Raw genomic sequence first — 16,033 nt, forward strand, 5'->3', positions numbered from 1 at the left:
TGTGTTTGACAAAATGTTTATTAAAGAGAAAACCAACATGAGAAACACTCCCAATATATTAATATACACACATACTCGTCTGAAGCAGGACACGTTCAACCCTGGAACCTGGACCAGAACCACAAACCATCAGTGATGATCACACACTGACTGTGATCACTTATACACCACCCTGTCAGACTCTCTAATGGAACCACAACTAAAAGGTAGGCTCGCTGCAGCAAAGGACTCTGGGAGATTGAGTTTAGTGGTTTCCTTACTCTTTGTCTTACTGCTTTAAAAGTCCCTTTAATAATATAATGAACTACTTTGATCCCATCGCTGCCAGTCTTCAGAGTGTCAACAACACACACACACACACACACACACACACACACACACGCACACACACACCGTACAGACACACACACACACACACACACACGCACACACACACCGTACAGACACACACACACACACACACACACACACACACACACACACACACACACACGCACACACACACCGTACAGACACACACACACACACACACCGTACAGACACACACACACACACACACACACACACACGCACACACACACCGTACAGACACACACACACACACACACACACACACACGCACACACACACCGTACAGACACACACACACACACACACACACACACCGTACAGACACACACACACACACACACACACACACGCACACACACACCGTACAGACACACACACACACACACACACACACACGCACACACACACACACACACGCACACACACACCGTACAGACACACACACACACACACACACACACGCACACACACACCGTACAGACACACACACACACACACACACACACACACACACACGCACACACACACCGTACAGACACACACACACACACACACACACACACACACACACCGTACAGACACACACACACACACACACACACACACGCACACACACACCGTACAGACACACACACACACACACACACACACACACACACACGCACACACACACACACACACACACACACACGCACACACACACCGTACAGACACACACACACACACACACACACACCGTACAGACACACACACACACACACACACACACACGCACACACACACACACACACACACACACACACACACACACACGCACACACACACCGTACAGACACACACACACACACACACACACACACACACCGTACAGACACACACACACACACACACACACACACACACACGCACACACACACCGTACAGACACACACACACACACACACACACACACACTGTACACACACACTGTGATAGAAGTCTGGCTCTCTGATGACATCAGGACCACAGAGAGCCTCTACATCTTCAAACTCAAGACACACCTCTTTAGACTCTACCTTGACTAAAACACTAGCAAACCGTAGCACTAACAAATGGTAGCACTTAAACTGTACTTATGGCACTTTTCTATAACATTTTGAAACTGCTTATTTGATGAAAAATGTACTTTCTTGTTACTTGTTTTCTGAGTTTGTATCTCTATGTGGAAACGTACTTATTGTACGTCGCTTTGGATAAAAGCGTCAGCTAAATGACATGTAATGTGATGTAATGAACACACACACACACACACACACACACACACACACACACACACCGTACAGACACACACTGTCACCATGGAAACACTGGAGGATGCACTAAACTCGACATTTCCTCTCCCCCTCTCTCTTTCACATGAAGCTCACGCTGATTTGCACCATTTTACATTTGAAACTATTTGTTCAGAGAGGATTTGAGCTCCTGCACACGTGTGATACTCACTAGTACACAACTAAAACATCAACACTTCTACACACTAGACAACAATGTTGAAAATTGGCCTCAAACCCGCTCAGTAATTGCTTCCATTATCAAAATCATCTGCTTTGTTTAAATATGCATTTTGTGCTTATTGTTAAATAGAAGCTTTCGTTAATAAGACTTTTCAGAACATGAAGCCAATCTCGTTTAGTTTGAATCAATATATTAATGACTTAATACTGTTGAATAAACGTCTACGAGCCAAACATGAAGCTTCAGGAGCCTTTAGGAGGAGCGTTGAGGAGCAGCATCACGACCCACTACACACACGTCACTGCTCTGACCCACAATGTGCACCTCACGCACAACCAGGGGCTTCTGACTGGAGCACGGATTTAAGGCACAAACTGGCCAACGTTAACAATGTTATACTGAGTTTTACTAATGTTATATGATCATATCGTGGTTCAACACTCTTTATTTCTCTTTAGGTACAACACAGTTCACGTCCAAAGGGAATTACTGTAAAACTATCTCAATACAAACACAAAAACTGCTACCCTAGCTCCAGTGTGGGTTAATATATGAACATGAATAACTGAGATACACAAACAGTGCTTTACAATAACAATAAAAAACACCACAGGGACACGAGACCGAAGAGTCCGTCCAGTTTTTGGCATCTTTAAAAGCCAGAGAAGAAGAATATAGAGCTTATGGTACCTTCAGCACCAAGACAACAGAACAGAGAGATATTTTATACATGTGTGATACCAGGTTTTGGTCAAAGGGGATTAAAGAGATTAAAGGGACGGATCAGAATGAAAGGATTGTTGACCAGCTTCTCTCCTTCTACCTCCTCGTGGTCCCTCAGGACAGAAACAAACCCACCTTCTGACCACAGCTAGCCCACTTCCTTCATTCCCTCTGAAGGCCATCTACTCCTAACAGAATCCCAGTCCTCAGTCTTCTCGTCCCACACCAGTCCCAGTCCGTCCCAGCGGCTCACTGGTTGACGTGGGGCTTCAGGGCCCGGTAGAGTCCCTCGAAACTGGGCCGGTCTGGTATGTCGCGACTCCAACAGCGCATCATCAGCTCGAAGAGGGACGGCGGGCAGAGCGGAGGGCCGTAGAGGAAGATCTGGTCCAGGGGCACAGGAGAGGTGGAAGAGGTTGTTAGTGATCACCCCCGTGTAGCCCACCCTGTTCGGATCTCCCGTTCTGTGGAAATGAGCTAAAATCCCTCAAAGGAAGCGCAGCAGAGCGAATACAGCCCTTCAATCTGCGACTGTAGTTGTGGATTATCTCACGGAAACGACCCCCCAGCAGCGTGCAGCAGGTGGACATCTAGAAGAACTAGAAGAACCACAGAGATGTGGGTTGGGTTCCTATCCTTCACGTGTGAAGTTAAATATGTCTATGAGATATGAACAGATAAATAAATCAGGTCTGCTGTATTTGAGTCATTATTAAAGGTGTGAAGAAGCCAAACAGTAGATTCAAAAGAAGAGAACAAACTTCAAAGGTTCCCAATCCTTGGACCAGTCTTATCAGTGAGTCACCAGCTGCGTCCTAATCTAGAAGGACAATCACTCAAAAGGAGGTGCTTCCAGGAGACGACCTCCTGGTGCTCCACTCGGAGCCCATGGAGCCACAGCGCCTTTGGTCCGCCTCACCTGTCGGCCCTGGTTCCTGAAGAACTCGCCAGTGTTCTCTATGACCTGCTCGTCGGTCAGCAGGCTGTAGGGCTGCTCCTTGCACAGGGTGAAGATCTCCCACAGCGTCACGCCGAAAGCCCACACGTCGCTGGCCGTGGTGAACTTTCCCTGCAGAGCAGGCGAGAGGCCGCTGTGGTCAGCATGAAGGCGTGAAGCAGTTTCAAGCATTGCAGACCCCCCTGTGAGGAACGGGTGGAGGTGTCATGCCTAACCCTCACCAGCAGGATGCTCTCCCAGGCCATCCAGCGTATGGGCAGCACGGCGCGGCCCTGGATGCGGTAGTAGTCGCTGCTGTACAGGTTCCGGCTCATCCCGAAGTCGGCGATCTTGATGGTGAGGCGGCGGTCCAGCAGGCAGTTCCTGGTGGCCAGGTCGCGGTGCACAAAGTTCAGGGACGCCAGGTACCTCATCCCCGAGGAGATCTGCACCGACATGTGGAGGAGGTCGGACAGGCTGCGGGGGGGGAAACGGGGGGGGAGCATTTTGAATTGAGATGCTTTGCAGAGGTTAGCGTGTGTAAAGGGGGGGGGGGGTTCCACTCCAACCTGACTGAGGGGATGTTGTTGGCGTGCGTCAGCGTGCTCTCGATCTCGCGCTGCGACAGGAACATGTTGAGGTCTCCGTTCTCCATGTACTCGGTCACCATGCACAGCGGGTCGGACGCCACGCACACGCACAGCAGCCGGATGATGTTGGGGTCGTTGAGGCGGGACATGATCTTGATTTCCTTCAGGAAGTCGTTCCTGGCGGACGCAGGGACAGAGGGGGGGGCGTTAGACGCGTGGGCGGAGAGGTGGAGACAAGCACCGCCTCCTGCACCTCGTACCTGGCTTGGCTGGTGGCATCGGCCCTCAGCTGCTTGACGGCCACCAGCACCGAGTGCCCGTCCCTCCCGGGGGGGGGGGAGCCCTCCCCGAGGAACACTGGGAGTCCCTCGGCCTTGCACAGGTGGACCTGCAGGGGACAGGAAGGCTTGATTGAACCAATCACATGCACCGGGTGGTTTTCTTAGCCCCGCCTCCTGCTCACCTCTCCGAACTGCCCCTCCCCCAGCTTCTCCCGGAAGATGAGCTGCTGGCGCGGGAACTCGGCGGCGGAGATGTCCTTCCTGGTGAGCGAGTCGACGGTGAGGGCGGGCACGGCGTACATGTTGCTGCCCGTCACGCCCTGCAGCCGCACAATGTCGGTCTCGGCGTAGTGCGGCGCGTTGCTATGGAAACACTGGTGGGGCGTGCACTGGGTGACGTCGGGCTCGGCGTAGCCTCCTCCACACGCTGGTGGAGGGAGAGGACCAGCTCCATTAGGTGGGGAGGAGATCATGTGATCCTTAACTAGATATCGCTTCATTCAAGGCCAAGGCCATAATTGATCATTTTGTATCAGAGGACACAATTTACCATGAAAACGTGGTTGTGTTGCATTGAGTGGACACACGTCTGTAAAGGTGTCTCAAACACACATAGACAGATATATTATAAATATGTGGGATCAATGTGGTTCTGATCAACATATCAGGAAAGACGGCAAAAACTGAACCAACTACTGTGATGGAATCCTTTGTTATCCTGAGATACACCTTCATTAAAACGAAATGTCTGCAAACCGATCAAACTTATTGGTTATTGGTAATTTCATCAGTTGAGACTTTGTCATTTAATAGAGAATAAAAAAGTTCATGTACTGGAATGAAAAATGCATCCATAGACGACGTCCTCTTCCCCAAAGCCACACCTTTCAGCTCTTACCTGTGTCACGTGACACAAAGTCAGTAGCAGGTAGTCGTAGAGAGGGTTACCGAGGAGGAGAGCTGGAGGAGGAGGAGGAGGAGAAAGAGGAGAAGGAGGAAGGGTGGACAGAGAGCTGCAGAGTGAGTGAGCATGCTTCATCAGTGCTGAACACCACGGAGGAGAAAAGGAGAAGCAAAGAGAGGAAGTGAGGAGACGCAAGGTTCTAAGAACGGCCCCCAGGGGGCAGACTGATGATATCACCGTACCCAAGTCACACAATGATATGATTCATTATAGTTAAAAAGGGTAATATTATATATATGTAAAATCGCATACTAAGCATGATGCAATATCGCAGAGCAAAATATTGTGATACTATCACATCTATCACTTCCTCCCCAGTTCAAACTGGTGGATCTTAAGCTGCAGTAAGATGGTGAAAGGGTGAGCTCTGCAGGGGAGGAGCACGTATCACCTCATCCTCTCACAGCCTACCTGAGGCCTCGGCGCTCTGAGACAGCTCCGGCAGTTTGCTCCTCAGCGCCGCCGGGTTCTGGTACTGCGGGTCCAGCAGGAAGACCCTCTCGTAGTGGGGGTCGGTGTGGGCGGAGTCTGAGGAGAGGCCACACGTTACAAGATCTGCGATGCGTATCCATGACGACAAAGGTTTCAGTTCAGTGGTGAGTTCAATAAATATCTACCTGAGGGGGCGTGGCCGGAGCGGGGGGGCACAGGAGGGGTCTGGAGGATGATGGTGTCGCTGCAGGAGGAGAGCCGCACCGTCACCTCCTCGTTGAGGATCCGACGGGGAGCCTGGAGGAGGAGGAGGAGGAGCTTCACTAAGAATCTAAATATTTCACTTCTTATTCTATTTATTAATGATATTAACATCTACACTTGTATTTCATTGTGAGCACTTGATTGATTGATCAAACCTTTCACACACTGTTTGATTGGTTGATGAATATTGACCTCTCACCTTCTCCAGCACCTTGCAGACGTACTGGCACCACAGGATGAAGACGATGACGATGACGAGCAGCAGGATGATGGTCACCAGGCAGCCAATCAGGACGGGCGTGTTGCCGTTGTCGGGGGCGGCGCTGGCCGAGGGGTCGGGCGCTGTGGACGCAGCGCGTTGGTTAGCGGCTGACCCCGGCTCAGTTCTTACCGTTTGTGGATGTGGTGGAAAGGTCAGAGGTCAAAGGTCAGAGGTCCTACCTGGCACAGGTGTGGTTGTCATGGCGCTGCCTCTGCTAGCCGGAGAGGAGGTGGAGCTCTGAGTCATCAGGGTGGGGAGGACGGTGTCCTCTGAGGGACAAACAGAGGAGGGGCGTTCGCTTAGTGTGTGTTTTTGTGTAGGTGTGTCCTCACACTGTGTCGAGTGGAGAGCACGTCGTCCTCCAATCAGAGGATCGATCCCAGCGCCCTTTGACCCGCCCACCTGTCCCTGACTTCACCCCACATACAGCTGTGACTGTGTGAATGAGTGAATGCTCCCTGATGATGGGCAGGTGTAGGTGTGTGTGTCCGTCCCTGTGTCTGTGTGTGTATAAATGTGTGTGTTTGTATGAATGTGTGTGTTTGTATGTGTGTTACCTGACTGGAAGGAGATCTCACTGAACATCATCCAGAAGTCAGCGAAGTGGAAGCGGCATCGGATGGATTTGGCGGCGCGGCGCTGCAGCGGCACGGTGACGTAGCGGGCGCTCGGGTTCCTGTCATCCAGCACCGTCTTAAACGCCACAGGCTCCGCCTCCCAGTCGGCGATGAGGCGGGGCTTAAACCAGCAGGACACGGAGGAGAAGATCTTCACTCCACGGGAGAACATGTTGTTACTGTGAACCTGAAGCAGGTCATGAACAGAATATCAGATAAAGGTCATTTTAACAGTCCAGTATTTTAATTAAACTACAAAATGATTAATAAGAATATTATATATATTAATAGCTCTTTAAATAACATGCTGTTGCTTAGCTTCCTCTTCCTCTGATTCCTCTAAATGTCGTGAAGACGGTTCTTGGTCAGCTGACATGTGATGTCATATGACCACGCAGCAGTTTAAGAAGAACGCATCACTGAGGAACGAGGTCATTGTTTGCTTATTATGAGTCCGTTGGTTTCGGATGTCAGAAACACACAAGAAGTGAAAGGCGCGAGGACCTTCATGGAGGTGAAGTTCCTCTGCCTGTCGAACAGGAAGTCCATCTCCACGTGACCCGGGGCTCCCAGCGAGTCGTTCCTCCAGCCCAGGTAGTCGTATCCCGGCCACACGTGGTACTGCCGCGTCAGCAGGAAGTCGTCCTGGCCGACCACGCCGTCCGTCAGCTGACCCAGCCCGCCGGACAGCCTCCTATTGGACGGGAGGGCGGGACCGGTCACATGGGCTGGCGGACAGCAGGCAGTGTGTCTGTGTGTGTGTGTGTGTGTGTGTGTGGGACTCGCCTCCTCTCGCGGGCTCCGTCGTAGGTGGAGTCGTTGAGGCTGGCGATGGGGAACCCGGGCGGCATCATCAGCTGGCCCTCCGGGGCGCCGTAGGCGATCAGACCGTCTGCGGGTCGGCGGCAGAGACGCACACATTTAGCGCACCATGGCGGCCTCACAGGCGCCCCGAGGACGTGTCAAAATAAAATACAGGAAGTACTGTCAACCACCCGGAGACAGCCTCATGCTGTTTTTAGTTTCAATTTAAAACCGAATAATAATCTTTGTTTTGGGAGGTTTGGGAGGAGTCAGAAGAGCAGTGATGATGTCACACACACACACACACACACTCTCTGGGTGTCCCACCTTCCCACTGACAGCCGTACAGCTCCACCCTCATGCACACGTAGGTGGGGAGCTTGGTGACAGGGATGAGGCGGACGTAGCGGGACACAACGGGCGGGTGGAGGTCGTTGATGATGGAGGTGTAAGCGTTTTTGTTTCCCTCCATCACCTGGGGATGGAGATGAGGAGTGATGTCACTTCCTGTGTTTCCAGTGCTATTGACACCCCCCCCCCCCCCCCCAGTGAAAGCCTCACCGTGTTCCCCAGCCGGTTCCTCCAGGACCTCCACAGCAGGCCGTCCCGGCTGTAGTTGAGCCGGTAGGCCCGGGCAAACTCGTTCACGGAGTAGCGGGCGTAGCGGCCCTGCGTGCCCACCACCGTCAGGAAGGTCAACCTACCCAAGTCCACCTGGAGGAGGGGGAGGGGGTCTCAAGTCAGCTGACACACTTCACCTACAGGTACTGATGTGACCGTGAAGTTTATCTGAAGACACCGTTTGGACCACACTCCTTTCACAAAAACCCCTCAGCTCACTGCTGCTCCAGTCAGTCGGTGCTATGCCATGTGATGCTACGCTACGGCATGCTATGCTATGCTACGGAATGCTGTGCTATGCTACGTCATGCTGTGCTATGCTACGGCATGCTGTGCTATGCTATGTAATCCGGTGCTACGCTACGGCATGCGGTGCTATGCTACGGCGTGCGATGCTATGCTACGCTACGTCATGCGGTGCTATGCTACGGCATGCTGTGCTATGCTATGCTACGGTGTGCGATGCTATGCTACGCTATGCCATGCGGTGCTATGCTACGCATGGCGATGCTATGCTATCAGGAGGATGTGTCAGTGTGTCTCTTTGAAACAGGAAGTAGAAACACACCTGCAGGAACTGACTGTCTGAAGGCCCCAGCTGACCGTTGGGACACCAGGCCCCATCGCCCTCCTCCCGGTTCAACCTGAACCATACCATTAAAAACATGAATACAGTTAACCAAACAGCTAATGATTCAGTTCATCTAGTAAGTAATGTTAGCGATGCAGCTCTAGATATGGTCGACCACACAGTTAGCAAAACACAGTAATGAAGTTAACAACATAATAAAAAAGATAAGTAATAGTATTGTTATTTGTTTTGTAACGGTGAGTTATTGACGTGTCATCAGCACTGACCTGGCGTACTGCGGCCCCGTGGTCTCGTACCATTGGCTGGACGCTGTGATGTCATCGTCCTTAATCCGTCCGTCCTCCATGCCCAGAGCATAGCGGCAGTGTGCTGCAAACACACACCAACATAACACAACGCACTCTGTGTGTGTGTGCGTGTGTGTGTGTGTGTGTGTGCGTGTGTGTACCAGGGTCGATCTGTCCGGAGGCTGCTGTGGCTTGAAGGATCAGCAGCAGGAAGAGGTGCATTATGGTCCACCGGTCACACCAACACACATGCTACATCTCTGAGGGACAACAATAGAAATCTTATCAGAACGTATCATGTGGTGATCACCTGTGACTTTAGTGTCACCTGCTCCTGTTCCCAACCCAAAATAAATGTATGTAGAAATGAAAGCGAAGGAACATATTGGATCTCATCTTATAACCCCATCATATAAATGTAAATATTGATCATTCATTTATTCATTTTACACATTTAATCACGTGTCGTCATGTCAACTGAATTAACACAATTGTCATCAGTACAGAAAACATCCGGAAGGGAACAAGCTTCTACGGCATGAAGGCTGACCAGTGACTGCTGTGTGTGTGTGAGTGTTTGTGTGAGTGAGTGAGTGTGTGAATGAGTGAGTGTGTGTGTGTGTGTGTGAGTGTTTGTGTGAGTGAGTGAGTGTGTGAATGAGTGAGTGTGTGTGTGTGTGTGTGTGTGAGTGAGTGTGTGTGAGTGAGTGAGTGTGTGTGTGTGTGTGTGAGTATGTGTGTGTGTGAGTGTGTGTGAGTGTGTGTGTGTGAGATTTCACAAAGTTAGAGTGCTTGGTAAATACTGAATACAAACAGCGGCCCACTCCCGGAGGTTATGCAACACATGGAGTCAGAGGAGGAAACAGCTGGAGGAGAGAGAGAGAGAGAGAGGGGGGGGGGAGAGCTGGGTGAAGCAGAGGAAACACAAAGAGAGGAGGAGGAAGAACAATGGACGGAAGGACCTAAAGTTTAGCTGAAGTATTTTTTACGAGCTAATTGAGATTAGCTTGTTAGCTCGCTGGCTCCGATGCTACGGTTGCAGGAGATAAGACGCGCCACATGAACGCTACGTTAGCACACAGCCGTGTTCTTCTCAGACAGGTGGTCTCCTCCAGGATTGCATTCATCACATAGACACGGTATCAAGGCGCAGCAGGTGGAGAGCTGTGGTCCTGTTGGCCTCCACTGGGGCCATCAGGCATCAGGGTCAGCGCCTCCAGATCCGAGTACCTGGGCTTCCTGTTCACGGGTGCGGGTGGGATGGAGCAGTCCACCGGGCGGTCTACGTTCCCACCCGCAAACGAGTCTCCACCCTAAGGTGACCGGGCTCAGCCTCACAGAGACACAGAGTTGTATGTAATGTGTTGGCTTCAGTTCAGATTCCTGCACTGTTGCTCATCTCTGTGGCTTTATCCCATGAGCAGAGGGAGGAAACAACATGGAGGAAGGAGAGAGGGGGAGAGAGAGGGAGAGAGAGGGAGAGAGAGGGGATCCAGAGGGAGAAAAACGAAAAGAAGCATTTTCTGTGTTCAAGTCATCACTCAGAAAATGTTTAATGAATTAAATAGATCCAATGTGGATGCAAACTGTTGCACAACATGAAAACAGTTTGTTTAAGGTTCTGCAACAGTGAACCAGGTGAACCAGGTGAGGTGAAGCAGGTGAGGTGAACCAGGTGAAGCAGGTGAGGTGAACCAGGTGGAGTGAACCAGGTGAGGTGAAGCAGGTGAGGTGAAGGGTACACATCAACGTCTCTCGTTACTGACAGTACAGTCGTTGAGACAAACTCAATCCATTCATCTCTGAACAAACATAATGCGGTTTGCCGTGTTTAGAGAAGAACATGACAGACAACCCGTGGTAGTCTACGTGGTACGCAGGTACACGCCGTGCACCTACACGGAGAAGTCAGGGACGCAACAGAAGAGCCATCAAACGTAACATCGTTGTGGCAGAAGGTTTGAACTCATTCATGAATTCACCCTGACTGCTGAAGGTAGTCACGTCGGGCAGGCGGGGTCTACCGCAGGAGGTGACCAAAACTATAACTACAGCGTAGGACGATATCCTACCTAACGTACCCCCCCCCCCCCGCCTGGTCCAGAGCCAGTGGGGGGGGGGGGGGGGGGGAATCACAGCATACCCAGTAGACGCCACTAAAACCTTCACTGCCCCTTTAAATGAGGTCATCTTGAGTCACAAAGTCTGCATAAAAGGATGAATAAAAGCAGCACCATGCTTAGCTGGACATGCTAACGTTAGCATCTTCTGTTGACATGGAGGGTCAAGTACAATAGAACAATACATGGACATGTTGTGCTTTTTATTTGCTTCCTGTCCTTTGTCTTCTCCTCTATTTCCGTCTGCCTTCCTCCCTCCTTTTCTCCTCCCCCGGCCCTCCTTCTGATCTCCTTTCCCTCTGGTTTGGTCCCTCCTCCACCCGCCCCCGCCTCCTCCTCCATCAAATCCTCCGTCAGAATCAACTGGAGCCAAAAGCCTCAACATTCCTAAAATTCAACGCAACCCTCTCTCTCTCTTGCTCTACCCCCCCCCCCCCCCACAACTCTCTCTCCCCCCTCTTCCCTCTCTCTCCCTCTCTCTGCCTCTCTCCCTCTGTTCCTCCCCCCCCCCACACAGGAATCCACATGTCGTCCCCTCGCTGTGGAACACAGGAATCTCTCCCTCTGGTTGGGGGGGTGAATAAGACGAAGTTCACTGAGAGAAACAGAACAGAGAAGAGCACAAAGACTCAGATCTTTACTGGTAATCACCAGGTCACCAGAGCATCGTTTGCATTATTACAACATGAACGTTCCACCTTTTGAGCAGTTATCTGACATCATAAAAGTGTTTGTTTCTCTCTCTGCCGACTTCACTAAAGCAGTCAAACTGCAAAACTAAGACTAAGACACGATGTCTTCCAACACTTCCAGCGCTCAGAGTGCCAGAAGACCTGCACCTGAACGCCTCATATCTGTAGGCATGTGCTAGCTAGCATTAGCATTAGCTGCTAGTTGTCTCGGTGTGCAGCTAGGCCTCTCGGAGTGAAGAAGTATCCAAGACTAAAGACTAAAGACTAAAGACACACCTCTAAACCTCCACTAACACACTGTAGACCTTAAACTGGACTTATAATGGTTCTTATCTGCAACAAGATGTACAAGATGTCAGCTTATTTGATGAAATGCACTTTCTTGTTTCTTGTTCTTCTGGGTTTGTGTCTCTATGGTTAAAATGCACTTATTGTAAGTCGCTTTGAATAAAAGCGTCAGCTACACACGCACACACACACACACACGCACGCACACACACGCACGCACACACACGCACACACACACGCACACACACACACACACGCACACACGCACACACACACACACACACACGCACACACACGCACACACGCACACACACGCACACACACGCACACAGGCACACACACACAATGTGTTTTAACAGATTCTAATGTGAACAATGTCCTTCTGTAGCTGCTGTTATTATGTAATGCCATAAAAATAATGCCATAAAATAAGAACAATAAAAAACACACAAAGCTGAGCAGAGGCCTCACACACACACACACACACACAGGCTGTAAGCAGACTGCAAACGTCCAGCCTACCAAAATAAAGATAAAATATCACTATTTAGCATATCTTAGAACGTTAATGAGGTATTACAACCTAGCCAGCACATTAAGTACCACGTGTCACCTTACGTCAGTATTTGTAACATTTCATTTAACTGAAGCTTTTATCCGACCTAGTGTGTGTTACACATGTTACATTCAGCCCTCAGTCGGTGCCTTTTGGGCAGAAAAGACACTTCAAAGTGTGCCGAGGAGCAGCAGAAGGTATGAAGTGTCCTCCAAAGAGTCCTTCAGCTCTCCTGAAGCACCCGGACTGAAGGCGCACAGGACCAGAATGCAACGGTAACCTGAGAGCAGGTGACGAGGGCTGAACCCGAGAAGAGCAGCAGATGGTTTAAAAAGAGCTGCAGGTATCTGAAGAATGTGAGGAGTGCATGATTTAACATGCAGAGCTCTGTAGGTGAGCGTATCAAACACACCCGGAGACACGTGCTGGACACGCCATGAAAGAGCTCATGAATAAATAATGTCTTTGACTTCCATCCAAGACTTAAAACTGAGAGGTCAATCAGCTGAAGCCTGGGCGCGCACGCACACACACACACACACACACACACACACACACACAACTTGATGATAACACTTCAGACGTATTTACCAACACCACATCTCAGCCATGAACTGACTCTGTTACCGCAGCAACAGAAGTGATGCAGGACCATGACCTGAAGCGGGGTTAAAGTGAAACACACTTTTAAACCTGGAGGAGGAGCTAATAAACACACATGGTGGTTAATGGACACCTTTCGTATTAACATCTACACGGTGTTTGTTTTTATAATAACCCGACTGACTGATTCAAGGGACCAGCTGTAAGCTTTATTAAACTGTAGAGGCTAACTGTAGAGAATAACTGTAGAGAATAACTGTAATGGATAGTTGTAGAGGCTAACTCTAGCGGCTAACTTAAGAGGCTAATTATAGAGGCTAACTGTAGCAGCTAACTGTAATGGATACTTGTAGCTGCTGACTGCAGTAGCAGTAGTTGCTAAGTGTTGCGGCTAACTGAAGCTAACAATAACAAACTTTTTATAATTGTTTTTATATATTAGTTGTAATTATTAATTGTGATTAATGTGCAGTGTTTAATCTCTGATAGTAATAATATACCTGTAATATAATATCTTTACAGACTACAGAACACAAACACAATGCTTATTTAATAAATGTGTGCTACCTTCATCTCATGATCAACAGTATTTTTACTTTTTCTTTTCATCTTTATCTTTCTTCATGTTTTCTGTATCTGCAGCTGAAGATGATTTTCACTCTGAGTCGATAAGCTTCTCTCCCGATTAATCGACTACGGAAGCCTGAACAACAAACCGGACACGTCCCCGGTTCAGGCCCCGGTGAGACCCTCCGCGGAAACAAACACGCGCACGCACGCACGCGCACGACCTGTCAGCTGACTACCTGTCCTCCGGCTCCAGAACGGCGGCGAGCTTCTCCCGGTTCGGTCCGGCGGGTCTCTGGGCTCCGGGCCGGCGGGTCTCTGAGCTCCGGTCGGAGCAGCTTACAGGATCATGGCGGAGGAAAGTAACGGCGGCTTCTCCTTCTCTCAACGCTCCTTCTCCCAGTTGGACTTCAGGAAGAAGAGGAGGAGGAGGAAGAGGAGCTCCAAAGACAGCGGAACGGACAGAAAAGAAAAAGTTTCTGTGTATTTACCTCACATCCCGTTTAGAGGAGGAGGAGGAGGAGGAGGAGGAGGAGGAGGAGGAGGAGGAAGGCAACATGAGCCCCCGGAGGGTCTGACATCTGAGAAGGAGCTCCGGAGAAAACACGGGACATTTCTTCCGTCAAGTTTAACTTCTACAACACATCTAACATACAAATACAAAACTATAATACATTTGAAAAAAAACATATATTTATGTATAAAAACATGTAATATTTCCAAATATATATTTAAAATATTATACATATATATTGTTTAGTTATATTTATATTTGATTTATTGTAGACATTAAACACATAACTTCATGTATCAATCCAGTTGAAAAGCCAATAAATAAAAGATAATATATTAAATAATAAAATATAACAAAGACTCGGTTAAAGAGATATTAATGTATTATTGTGTGTGGGGTGAATAAAAGCTGAGTGAACTAATTGTTGTTGCACTAAATTAAATGTTTATTCAATCATTTTAAAGCTTTTTAGCACTTAATTATAAAGTTAATATAAGACATTAATAGTCCCATTTAATTACTTTAATCATTAATACGTTTATTATCCTCTTAGAAAAAAAAATATTAGATACAAATTATTTTGATTATTGATTTAACTTTCAGAGACTAAACAAATAAATTTAGAAGTAAAAACAACTAATAATATAATTAATCAATATAATAATAACCTTAGTAATTACTATGTACTATGACTGTGTGTGTGTGTGTGTTTAAGACAGCAGGGGGCAGCAGAGTTTCAAAATAAAACAGGAAGTTTCAAAAACTGCAGAAAGTCAGTCTCTTCTTTCAAATTAGAGTCACTGAGGTGATGAAAGTCAGGTGATGGTGATGAGGTGATGAAAGTTAAGTGATGAAGATGAGGTGATGAAGGTGAGGTGATGACTGAGTGAAGTGAAGTAAAGGAAGTGGCGCCATGATGAGAACTGTTCTATTCTCTGATGCTAAGGAAAGGAGCCTCAATGCTTCCTTGCTTAGCTCCTTTAGGAACCACTGGACCTTCCTTTACCGAAGGAAAGGAGCTCATTCTGTCCCACAAGTGTACACTCTGTAACGACACTCTGTAACGACACTCTGTAACGACACTCTGTAACGACACTCTGTAACGACACTCTGTAACGACACTCTGTAACGACACTCTGTAACGACACTCTGTAACGACACTCTGTAACGACACTCTGTAACGACACTCTGTAACGACACATGAAGGCATCTCAGAGGCTTCTTTGTAGCCGCTGCCGACCGGCGTCACCAACATGCGTCTCCTCCATCACAACTAAGCAGTGGAAGTGTTGGTTCCCTAAACACTGCATTTCTCTCTTCCTAACTCCTCAGGAACTCTCCTAAGCATCTTTCCTAGACCCTGTGACGTTTTCCTCAGAGGTCAAGGAAAGGCGGTGAGGACGAGTGGTTAGGAGGCCATCAATTGACCATTCGAATCCAGCCCAAATCTTCCTGCAGAGAGCGCCGTTTCTCT

General features: G+C 48.9%; 1 protein-coding gene across 2 annotated transcripts; it reads right to left on the minus strand.

Moving 5' to 3' along the window:
* On the minus strand, positions 1 to 14,545 carry ddr2l (discoidin domain receptor family, member 2, like). Of its 2 annotated transcripts, XM_037483396.2 has the most exons (20): positions 14,285 to 14,545; positions 9,381 to 9,479; positions 9,199 to 9,301; positions 8,909 to 8,984; positions 8,281 to 8,433; positions 8,047 to 8,194; positions 7,702 to 7,807; positions 7,420 to 7,609; positions 6,856 to 7,102; positions 6,478 to 6,567; positions 6,236 to 6,378; positions 5,958 to 6,069; positions 5,752 to 5,868; positions 5,211 to 5,336; positions 4,559 to 4,803; positions 4,356 to 4,483; positions 4,075 to 4,272; positions 3,748 to 3,982; positions 3,488 to 3,637; positions 1 to 2,952 (listed from the first exon to the last, which is right to left on the minus strand). In XM_037483396.2, exons 2-20 carry the CDS (start codon positions 9,439 to 9,441, stop codon positions 2,818 to 2,820), a joined length of 2,763 nt encoding a protein of 920 aa, XP_037339293.2. In that variant the 5' UTR covers positions 9,442 to 9,479; positions 14,285 to 14,545; the 3' UTR covers positions 1 to 2,817. The 2 variants fall into 2 exon arrangements, with proteins under 2 accessions (XP_037339293.2, XP_037339294.2); XM_037483397.2 differs by lacking the exon at positions 5,211 to 5,336.
* Positions 14,546 to 16,033: the final 1,488 nt, after the last annotated feature.

The sequence above is a fragment of the Pungitius pungitius genome, chromosome 5 (genome assembly GCF_949316345.1).
Source record: "Pungitius pungitius chromosome 5, fPunPun2.1, whole genome shotgun sequence".
NCBI lineage: Eukaryota > Metazoa > Chordata > Actinopteri > Perciformes > Gasterosteidae > Pungitius > Pungitius pungitius.

Bases quoted from the DNA above. Each gene is read 5' to 3' on its own strand.
- ddr2l (XM_037483396.2), bottom strand. From the start codon at position 9,441: ATGCACCTCTTCCTGCTGCTGATCCTTCAAGCCACAGCAGCCTCCGGA. The intron at 6,379-6,477 runs GTAGGACCTCTG...CTGCGTCCACAG, and splicing joins GACAACCACACCTGTGCCAG to CGCCCGACCCCTCGGCCAGC. The intron at 4,273-4,355 runs GTACGAGGTGCA...TGCGTCCGCCAG, and splicing joins GATGCCACCAGCCAAGCCAG to GAACGACTTCCTGAAGGAAA.